Source organism: Rhineura floridana, chromosome 3 (assembly GCF_030035675.1).
Source record: "Rhineura floridana isolate rRhiFlo1 chromosome 3, rRhiFlo1.hap2, whole genome shotgun sequence".
Taxonomy (NCBI): Eukaryota; Metazoa; Chordata; class Lepidosauria; order Squamata; family Rhineuridae; genus Rhineura; species Rhineura floridana.
In genome coordinates, this window is record NC_084482.1 from 127,586,150 (window position 1) to 127,597,836 (window position 11,687).

Consider the following 11,687-nt stretch of genomic DNA (forward strand, 5'->3'; position numbering starts at 1 on the left):
TCTTCCTGTCCCTCTGACCTTGACTGATCCTGCACCAAATACCCAGGCAGGCAAAGCTGGGTAAGGCCAGGAGCCCCCAGCCCACCCTGTCCAGATTAGTCACCCCACCCACAGTCAGATAGTGGATGAGAGTTGTTTTATTGTGGACTGGCATTAATTAACAGCACCACCAAATGGGAGGCAGATCAGTATGGCAATCCAAGTCTCTGATGGGACGAGGCTGAGCAGGGGCAACAGGTTGTCATGTGTCTACTTCAACCTCTTCTATTATAATATGGCCTACCCCCCCAAGCCATACCCCCCATTCCCCTGCACAGGACCATGGTAATAGCAGCCCCTGAACCTGCCCTCTGACCCAGGCACATTATACCGTTATTGATATTCCCCCTTTGTCCCAAGGCAACTGCACAATCTCTCAACATGAGACCTTAATACTCTTCCCTGTTTGCACTAAAATGAGGTGCTACCTTCTGGAAAGGGACTTTTTTCCTGACTATTTAGTAGCTTTAGCATTAACAAAATAATTGGCCTCTCAGAGAAACTTACCTGAAAAAGTCTAGTCTTGTATATTAATAGTGCATATACTCTCTTAATAATGATCATTCTGGGATGTACCAGGCAAAACTAGCAAGCTGAAGTATCATTTTGTGCCATCATCTTAAGATGTGGTATAAATAGCAAAGTATTATGAAGAGTTCCTAAAACCCTTCTTAAACTTACCACTAAGTATATGGGAAATGTGCTTTTTGGTTTGAAATCCTCCAGCCTGCATAATATAGGGAATATCTTCTGCTTCCAGGTCTCCACAGTGATTAATTCCTCAATCAGAGTTGGGATCTACGTAGGAAAAAACAAACAAACAGGCATTAGTGAGATCTTTCCAACTTAAATGTTAGGTCTGCAAAGTCAGAATGAGAGCAAATAACAGGAAAAATTCAGGACTTGCAATATTTCCCTCTATTACATTCTGCAGGCAGGAGGTTTCTGACTCTACTTCCACTTCTGTTCATATGGCAGACAAGAAACATTATCTGTAACAATGAATGAAGGCACATATCCCCTCTGTATGGAACACGCATTTCTTTTACACCTTGATCTTAAACATATTTACTTGGCAGTAAGTCCCATTAATTTCTCTCTTAGGATTGTGATGTTAAGAATACATAGTCAAAATTTAATACAGGTTACCTCCTAATACCTTAACCATCATCATGTAGTCACAAAGTGTTGAAGATGTGGTAATGGACCCAATTACCTAGAGAGGTAGTGGGCTCTCCAACACTGGAGGCATTCAAGAGGCAGCTGGACAGCCATCTGTCAGGAATGCTTTGATTTGGATTCCTGCATTGAGCAGGGGGTTGGACTCGATGGCCTTATAGGCCCCTTCCAACTCTACTATTATATGATTCTATGATCATTTCTACCCTGTCAGTTAAGTTTGAAGTGGAAACTGTAGCAGGCATTTGTAGTTATAATTACAGGGGGACTAGTAGTTAATTTATATGGAATATAAGCTTATTAGCTTGTGTAGCTCTGAGTGTTAAGTATACCCAAACAGATAACAGTAAATGAGAAAGAAACTTTTTTGTGCAACCTTATAGAAGAACCAAACAAAACTCAGTCCAGCTTCATTCATGGGAACATAGCCTCTGTCATGTGCCAATGGGTTCACTGTTTGTCCACTGCTGAATGCATCATACCTTGCCATTGTTCACCAGAAGCTCAGTAAGGAGCTGCTCATGTCCAGCAGAAGCACTCAGTATGGCCTGCATGTTAAGCTTTTCAATATGCTCATGTTGCTGTAGCCACCTAGGAAGTAGGGTGAGAGTAGTTAGTACTAGTCCCCCATTTATTTTCTGCAACCACACACTTACACAACCAAGGACAATTTCATGCTGGCAGGATAGCCTTTTCCGAACCACTCTTTTTACATTCTGTTGCATAGGATTATACTTCACAAGTATAACTGATTTGAAGGACATCCCTAATTTGAAAATGGTATTAGCTAAGTTACAGATCCCCCTTTAGGATGCACACCTTAACATGGTGAGGGGGTTTGAGAGTGTTGAAGATGCTGAGAGCAATGCCGTCAGGAGTCTAGACCAAGAGGCTAAACTCCTAGCATGGGCACCCATGGTGGAATGGTCAAAGCTGAGACACCAGACTAAGATGCATCCAAACTCAGAGGAAGGCAATGGTAAACCACCTCTGAATACCTCTTACCACGAAAACCCTATGAACAGAATATCCAAAATGCAATACGAGATAGTGCTGGAAGATGAGACCCCCAGGTCAGAAGGCACTCACCAAGCTACTGGGGAAGAACAAAAGACAAATACAAGTAGCGCTGTGACTAATGACGCAGCTGGATCAAAGCCGAAAGGAAGCCCAGAGGCTGATGCGCACAGATGCGAAAGGAGAGTCCAGAGTTGTACGACGCACACAGTAGGAACATGGAATGTGAGAAGCATGAACCAGGGAAAGTTAGAAATTGTCAAGCAAGAAATGGAGCGTATCAACATTACATTTTAGCTGGACTAACTTTGAATACCTTTGGATTCCATGCTCTGGGTCACTACTACAGCGTCGAGGACATTCTGTGGAACAATTTGCATGAATCTCGTGGTCCAGTATGCGATTGAGAAAGGGCAGGTAGATGAGCTTTGCTACCAGATTACGCTGCTCCCCTCGCTTCCCTCACTGCCGTCGTCGTTTTTCTCAGATCATGACGGTCATGTAACTTACCATCACGGCCGGCGGGAGTTGCCCACCCGATCCGCGGCAGTGTCATTGTATCATCTTGAGCTGCAGGAGGAGGAGAAGAGGGTGGTTGTGTGCACTCAGCCGCTTCCTTGTGTTCTGAGGTCGTTTTTCCCTTGTGCGTCCTGGCTGCGCCATCATTCCTGGCCCGTTGGTGGCACGAGATCCTGGGAGGAAGAGGGGTGCCGCCGCTGCAGTTGTCGTCTGCTGGAGGGAGAGCTGCTGTTGTTGTTTTGTGGCTGTGTTGCTGCTCTTCTTGACTGTTACCATCGTTATCCTTCCCGGTTGGACTGCTGTTGATCGGCTGGAGTTGCGCCCTGCAGGACTGGGTCCCGGGCGCCCGATCAGCTGTGACTAACTTTTTCCACCTGCCTGCCAAGGGAGGGATATTATCGCTGCTTGAAGAGGGAGTTGCGAGTGTCGTTAGATGATGTTGCTACTGCTCCTCTGCTTGTTACTATCACTGCCCAATTTTTTGGAGGGAGAGCTGCTACTGTTGCTGTTAGCATTCATTTGCAGCTCTTGCTTTGTGTGGGAGGGTGCGGTGTGCGGTGTGAGTGTGTGTGCTGTGTATGTAACTGTGGGTTTGCATTATGTGCCTGGGAGAGAGGATTCAGAGCCGAGTGGGAAGATTCGAGGGGGCCCCAATTGGTGTAGTGACAGGTAGAGGGAGATATAGCGTTGTGCGGAAGACTTGTCAGGTGAGGGGAACTCGGCCCAGACAGTTAATGGCTGTGCCTCGTTCCAGTCTTCCCCACACCCACAGGCTTGTTGGTTGCCCTATCAGCCAGCTCTCAGATCTCCGGATGCTGCTTTTAAACACCAGATCGGTACATAAAAAGATCTCCCTCATCCATGATTTAATTGTGGATGAGGCAGCCGATCTGGCGTGTATAACTGAGACCTGGGTGGGTGAGCAGGGAGGAGTTGCCCTCTCCCAGCTGTGCCCACCGGGGTACTTGGTCCAGCATCAGGGTAGATCTGAGGGTCGGGGATGGGGGGTTGCTGTGGTCTATAGGAGTTCCATCTCCCTCTCCAAACACCCTGTCCATATGACTGCTGGTCTGGAGTGTTTGCATCTTGTGTTGGGTCAGTGGGACAGATTAGGGATTCTGTTGGTGTACCGCCCACCCCGCTGCCCAACGGTCTCCCTAACTGAGCTGACAGAGGTGGTCTCGGATGTACTGTTGAGATCCCCCAGACTGTTGGTACTGGGGGATGTCAACATTCATGCCGAGGCCGCCTTGTCTGGAGTGGCTCAGGACTTCATGGTTTCCATGACAACCATGGGGCTGTCCCAATATGCTATTGGCCCGACGCATGTAGCAGGCCATACTCTGGATTTGGTTTTCGCAACTGGACATGGAGATGATGATCTGAAGGTAGGGAGCTTTACATCAGTCCCTCTGTCATGGACAGATCATCGCTTGCTGAGGTTTAGACTTACAGCGGCTCTTTCCCTCTGCAAGGGTGGGGGATCTGTTAAGATGGACCGCCCCCAGAGACTAATGACTTCTGATGATTTTCAAAGGGCTCTGGGGAGCTGTCCGGCTGACAGGGCTGGCACTCCTGTCGAAACCCTGGTCGAACTGTGGAATGCAGAAATGACCCGGGCAGTAGACATGATCACTCCTGCGCGCCCTCTCCTGTGTAGAGCTCATACAGCCCCATGGTATACTCTGGAGCTGAGAGCGATGAAACAGTATAGGAGACGGCTGGAGTGCAAATGGAGGTGAACTCCTGATGGATGCAATCATGCACTGGTAAGTGCCTACACTAAGTTGTACTTAGGGGTGGTGAGGGCAGCAAAAAAGCAATATTTTGCTGCCACTATTAAATCATCCATCTGCCGTCCAGCGGAGCTTTTTAAAATTGTCCGAGGGCTATTGCTTTCTGGCCCTAGGGACACGGTGGAATCATCTGAGGCCCACTGTAATGAATTTGCTAGGCACTTCCAGGATAAAATCTTTTGCATCCGCCAGGACTTGGACTTCAATGTTGTAGCAGTTGAATCGAATGAGGTGTCCAGAGCACGGTCTTGCCTTGATTTTTTGGATGAGTTTCAGTTGGTACAGCTTGAGGACGTTGACAAGGTGCTTGGAATGGTGCATGGAACCACTTCTAGATTGGATCCTTGCCCCTCTTGGCTAATAAAAGCTAGCAGGGCTGGAACTGCCGGCTGGGCCAGGGAAGTGATTAATGCCTCATTGTGAGAGGGAGTGGTCCCTAGCTGCCTGAAAGAGGCGGCAGTAAGACCACTTCTGAAGAAATTGTCCCTGGACCCAGAAAACCTTAATAATTACAGGCCGGTAGCAAATGTCCCATTTCTGGGCAAGGTCCTAGAACGAGTGGTTGCCGGCCAGCTCCAGACACTCTTGGATGAAACCGATTATATGGATCCATTTCAGTCGGCTTTTAGGCCCGGTTTTGGCACGGAGACAGCCTTGGTCGCCCTGTATGATGACCTTTGTCGGGAAAAAGAACAGGGGGAGTGTGACTCTGTTGATTCTCCTTGATCTCTCAGTGGCTTTTGATACCATCGACCATGGTATCCTTCTGGGGAGACTCGCTGATTTGGGTCCATTGGCGGTACTGCTTGGCAGTGGTTCCGCTCCTACTTGGCGGATCGTCTCCAGAAGGTAGCACTTGGGGAGCACTGCTCGGCACCCTGGGTCCTCCAGTATGGAGTTCCGCAGGGGTCAGTTCTGTCCCCCATGCTTTTTAACATCTATATGAAGCCTCTGGGTGCGGTCATCAGGAGTTTTGGAGTGCGTTGCCATCAGTATGCTGATGACACGCAGCTCTACTTCTTCTTTACATCTTTTTCAGGTGAGGCTGTCAATGTGCTGAACCGTTGCCTAGCTGCGACAATGGACTGGATGAGAGCTAATAAACTGAGGCTCAATCCAGACAAGACTGAGATGCTGTTAGTGGGTGGTTCTCCCGACCGGATGGTGGATGTTCAACCTGTTCTGGATGGGGTTACACTTCCCCTGAAGGAGCAGGCTTGTAGTTTGGGAGTTCTTTTAGAACCATCCCTGTCACTTGAGGCTCAGGTAGCCTCGGTGGCACGGAGTGCCTTTTACCAACTTCATTTGGTGGCCCAACTACGCCCCTATCTGGATAGGGAGAACCTCGCTTCAGTTGTCCATGCTCTGGTAACCTCTAAATTAGATTACTGCAACGCGCTCTATGTGGGGCTGCCTTTGAAGACGGTTCGGAAACTGCAGCTCGTGCAAAATGCAGCGGCCAGACTGATAACGGGGACCAGGCGGTCCGAATATATAACACCGATTCTGGCCCGCTTGCATTGGCTGCCTATATGTTTCCGGGCCCGGTTCACGGTGCTGGTTTTAACCTATAAAGCCTTACACGGCGCGGGACCACAATATCTGGTGGAACGCATCTCCCGATATGAACCTACCCGTACACTACGCTCAACATCAAAGACCCTCCTCCGGGTGCCTACTCAAAGGGAAGCTCGGAGGGTGGCAACAAGAAAAAGGGCCTTCTCAGTGGTGGCCCCCGAATTGCGGAATAGTCTTCCTGATGAGGTACGCCTGGCGCCAACATTACTATCTTTTCGGCGCCAGGTCAAAACCTTCCTCTTCTCCCAGGCATTTTAATAAGTGTTTTAATATGTGTTATAAATGTTTTAAATTTAAAATTTTTTAAGGAAGCCCATTTTTAATGTTGTTTGAATTGTTTTAAATATGTGTTTTATTGTATTTTGATATTGTCTGTTGTGAACCACCCAGGGAGCTTCAGCTATGGGGCGGTATATAAATTTAATAAATAAATAAATAAATACAATACTTGGCGTGAGTGAATTAAAATGGACTGGAATGGGACATTTTCAATCAGGCAACTACAAAATATTTTATTCAGGAAATGAGAAATCAAGAAGAAACGGGGTTGCTTGAAAAGTGAGACGTGATGTAGCAAAAGCAATTAGGAGCTACAACGCAAGGTCTGAGTGAGTTATATCAATGAGATTAAATGGGAAACCTATTAACATAACCATCATCCAAGTCTACGCTCCAACATCAAACGCAGAAGAAGAGGAATTGGAGAGATTTTACACAGAAGTACAGGAGGAAATTGATCACACACCAAAACAAGATATGATGATAATCATGGGGGACTGGAATGCAAAAGTAGGGAACGGAGAAGAACTAGGAATTGTGGGGAAATGGGGTTTAGGTGACAGAAATGAAGTAGGAGAAAGACTTACTGAATTCTGTGAAGCCAATGATTTGTTTCTTGCCAACTACCGTTTTTGAGCAACCAAAAAGACGGCTGTACACGTGGACATCACCAGATGCTCAATATAGGAATCAAATTGATTATATAACTGGAAACAGAAGATGGAGAAGTTCCATACTTTCTGCAAAAACAAGACCAGGAGCAGACTGCGGTACAGATCATGAACTGATCGTATCGAAAATCAGAGTAAAGCTAAAGAAGAACAAAGCAACCATAATGCCAAAATACAATTTAAATAACATCCCAGAAGCGTATAAAGATCAAATAAGGAACAGGTTTGAGGCTTTAAACTTAGTTGACAGCGAACCAGAAGAACTATGGAATGAAGTCAGACTCATGATCAGGGAAGAATGCAAAAAGACAATACCTCTTGTTAAAAAGAGAGATAGACCTCAGTGGATGACTGAAGAAACTCTTAAAATGGTTAAAGAGAGAAGGAAAGCAAAAGCAAAAGGATACAGAAACACGGTCAGAACCTTTAATGCAACAATACAGCAACTAGTACATAGAGACAAAGAAAACTATTACTATAGTTATTGTATAGAAATAGAAGAGGACAACAAAAAGGGAAGAACAAGAGCCCTATTCCAAAAGATTAGAGAAATGAAAGGGAAATTTAACCACGAGTAGGGATGTTGAATAATCAACAGGGAAACACACTGACTGACCGAGATGAAATAAAAGGAAGATGGAAGCAATACACTGAAGAACTCTATAAAAGGGATGACAGGATGACAGATTCATTCACGGAGGAACCATATGATGAAGAACCAGAAATTTTAGAATGTGAGGTGAAAGCTGCCCTTAAAATTCTTGGAAGAAACAAATCACCAGGAATAGACGGCATACCAATAGAGTTGCTACAAGCTACTGAGACTGAATCTGTCCAAATTTTGACAAGAATTTGTCAAGAAATATGGAAAACTAAACAATGGCCCACAGACTAGAAGCGTTCAATATATATCCCCCTTCCAAAGAAAGGGGATCCCAGAGAATGCAGTAATTACCAAACGACTGCCTTAATATCCCATGCAAGTAATGCTCAAGATTCTACAACAAAGGCTCTTATCATATATGGAGCGAGAAATGCCAGATGTCCAAGCTGGATTTAGAAAGGGAAGAGGCACCAGAGATCATATTGCAAACACACGTTTGATAATGGAACGGAGCAAGGAACTTCAGAAGAAAATCACCCTGTGCTTTATAGACTACAGCAAAGCCTTTGACTGTGTAGATCATGAAAAACTATGGAATGCTTTAAAAGAAATGGGGGTGCCACAGCATCTGATTGTCCTGATGCGCAACCTATACTCTGGACAAGAGGCTACTGTAAGGACAGAATATGGAGAAACCGATTGGTTCCCCATCGGAAAGGGTGTGAGACAGGGGTGTATTTTATCACCCTATTTGTTTAATCTGTACTCAGAACATATCATACGGAAAGCAGGATTGGACCAAGATGAAGGAGATGTGAAAATTGGGGGGAGAAACATCAATAATTTAAGATATGCAGACGATACCATACCCCTAGCAGAAACCAGTAATGATTTGAAACGAATGCTGATGAAAGTTAAAGAAGAAAGCACAAAAGCAGGACTACAGCTGAACGTCAAGAAGACTAAAGTAATGACAACAGAAGATTTATGTAACTTTAAAGTTGACAATGAGGACATTGAACTTGTCAAGGATTATCAATACCTCGGCACAGTCATTAACCAAAATGGAGACAATAGTCAAGAAATCAGAAGGCGGCTAGGACTGGGTAGGGCAGCTGTGACAGAACTAGAAAAGATTCTCAAATGCAAAGATGTATCACTGAACACTAAAGTCAGGATCATTCAGACCATGGTATTCCCGATCTCTATGTATGGATGTGAAAGTTGGACAGTGAAAAAGGCAGATAAGAGAAAAATCAACTCATTTGAAATGTGGTGCTGGAGGAGAGCTTTGCGCATACCATGGACTGCGAAAAAGACCAATAATTGGGTGTCAGATCAAATTAAACCAGAACTATCACTTGAAGCTAAAATGTTGAAACTAAGCTTATCATACTTTGGACACATAATGAGAAGACATGATTCACTAGAAAAAGCATGCTGGGGAAAACAGAATGGAGCAGAAAGAGAGGAAGGCCAAACAAGAGATGGATTGATTCCATAAAGGAAGCCACAGGCCTGAACTTGCAAGATCTGAACAGGGTGGTTCATGACAGATGCTCTTGGAGGTCGCTGATTCATAGGATCGCCATAAGTCGTAATCGACTTGAAGGCACATAACAACAACAAGAAGTTACAGATATTAGTATTAGATGACCATCCTTTGTTAAATGATGGCTTGCTAGTAGTCAAGGATTATACTTCCTAAACAGGAATTAATGACTGGATATTTTTCTCCCCTGCCTTTGGAAGGTGACGCCCTTTGGCTAATGGGAGAAGAGAAACAGTGTTGCATTTTCTGCCTGACGCAATATTTATTTTTGACATTGTGATTTTAATGATTGTAAGATGCCCTGAGGAATGCAAGCATGTTAGAAGGGTAGGAGAGAGGAGTCAAACAGGGCTATGAGTTTAACTGAACTGGTGGGAAGGAAGCAGGGGCCAAGCAGCTGCTCTCTTTGGCAATCTCATGCAGGACCAAAGGTTTTGTCATCTGCTGTAGCAGTCTATTGCTTCAAATATGCTCTTCTTGTAAACAAACAAATATTGCACAGATATGTCTTCAGTGCTTTCTCATCTGATGGAAACTAAATCCTGTTTTACAACCCAGGAATGTTTCTGTACTTGGGGAAGTGGGAAACGTAACATTTTTAAAGCTATGCTTCCTGAGATTTGCAACTGTCCCACTTTTAACCACATCACTCTTTTATTCTGGAATTGTCAGCAACCACAGGCTAGGTTACATGTGAAAGTAAGCCAACATTCTTCCAGACTGTCCCCAAGGTGGAACCATGTGGGGGGAAATGTAATGCTTTATTATTGTTACTCAAATGTCTCTGCTGCAAATTCTGTGATTGTAGTAGCTCCCAACAGTACTGCCACAACTGCAACAGGATTTATCTATGTAATGCTAGTTCATAACTGGTTCATACATATAATTTCTCCAGGTAATCTGATAACCTGCACATGGAGAAAAAAAGTAGCTATCTTATGTGGATCAAATGGTTCAGTGACTGGCAAACTCCCATCAACATCATGTGAGGAAAGGAATTAGCTGGGACTAATTAGCTTCAGGCCCTTTAAGCTACCACTCTTTCCAGTATGTGCATGGTTATAGTAGGCCCCTTATTTTATTTCAGAATATTTGAGAGATCTCTATGCACAAAAAGCTCCATTTGGGAACCATTAAGACCCAAAGAAGAAACATTTTATGCCTATGAATGCCCTCCTTTCAAAGCTGATGCTCATGAAGATTCGCCCCTCTATGAAGAATTCCTTAATATCATTATGAACAGAAAATGTGATGTCTCTTGTGGCATCCTTTACCTCAGTTTCTATTTCTATATGTAGATAGGATTTCCACTAAACTATATACAACAGATAAAACCCAGTAACTTAGATAAAAGTCTCAGCAAATTCCTTTCCTCACATGAATTTCCTAAAAGGGAGACCAGAAAAATCACCTTTATTGTTGTCCCACCCCAGTACACCACTATCCTCCACTGTCCAGTTGTTACTAACTGTCCTTGGAACAGCAGATTTCAAATGACTGGCCCTCAGATGGTGTCTGTTCCTGGTTTTAAGCTCCAGCAGCTGAAAGGCACGGACCAGCCAGGGACACTAACATTCAGTGTCTCTCAAGAGAATGAATTGCCTTTCATCTCAATCACTGCCGCTGACGACTGATACAGAAGAATGCTTGTGCTCACTCCCAAATTTCAGTGCACAACACTTTGGGGTGAAGTGGCCGTTCTAAATAGTCGCTCACTGACTCCCCCCCCCCCCCAATGCCCGCTGCAGGGCTCCCGTGCCTTTACTTTCTCTCACCTATGGCACAAGGATAAACGGCAAGGAATTTATAGGTTTAAAATATAAAGTTAATAGCGCTGTCAGGCAGAAATCCACCAGGTGAAACGAAGCAAGGGTCACCACACCAGTTCAATATCTGTCTGTCACCCAAGGGTTAAAGCCACCGTAATCGTCGGGGTTGGCTGGGTAGTTAGTAGCTGCTTTGGGATTAATACCGTACAAGGACTTTGCCTTTGTTTGTTTATCCTGCTGTGCCCCTCTCTGATACCTCCCTTCACCCAGCGGGGCACTATTCCCATGCCCCAGGGACCTCCCTGGCCTCTCATCATACCCGTGGCCCCCGATATCTCGCAGCTGGAAGTTCCTCAACGCCTCCACCAAGGCTTCGGCTTCGCCCGGCAGCAAAACGGTGGGAAACTGCTCCTCCATAGCGGCTTTGAGAGACTCGAGGCCTGACGCGGTCACCATGGAGACGAACATTCGCTGCTCCACCTGTACCCTCTAGTGGCAGAACATGGCAATGCGGCCCGCTAGCATATCCCTGCTTTTGAGGCGAGGAGGGGTGGTAGTGAGCAGAGCGGGAATGTTCGGGGCGCTCATTTTCCACAGACAGTCGTGGCACCTCACCAACTAAGCGATCATACAGGTCCCATAATCCCTCACCACTGGCCATGCTGGGAGTAGAATTCAATTTTT

At 45.4% G+C, this 11,687-nt stretch overlaps 1 protein-coding gene across 1 annotated transcript in view; it reads right to left on the minus strand.

Moving 5' to 3' along the window:
• Positions 1 to 11,420, minus strand: part of ZMYND10 (zinc finger MYND-type containing 10) — a 38,849-nt gene extending 27,429 nt beyond the window's left edge. The window contains exons 1-3 of the mRNA XM_061621976.1: positions 11,323 to 11,420; positions 1,701 to 1,809; positions 721 to 837 (exon numbers count right to left, since the gene is read on the minus strand). Of these exons, the coding sequence (XP_061477960.1) occupies positions 721 to 837; positions 1,701 to 1,809; positions 11,323 to 11,420 (324 nt within the window). The remainder of the gene's footprint in view (positions 1 to 720; positions 838 to 1,700; positions 1,810 to 11,322) is intronic.
• Between the last annotated feature and the right edge of the window lie 267 nt (positions 11,421 to 11,687).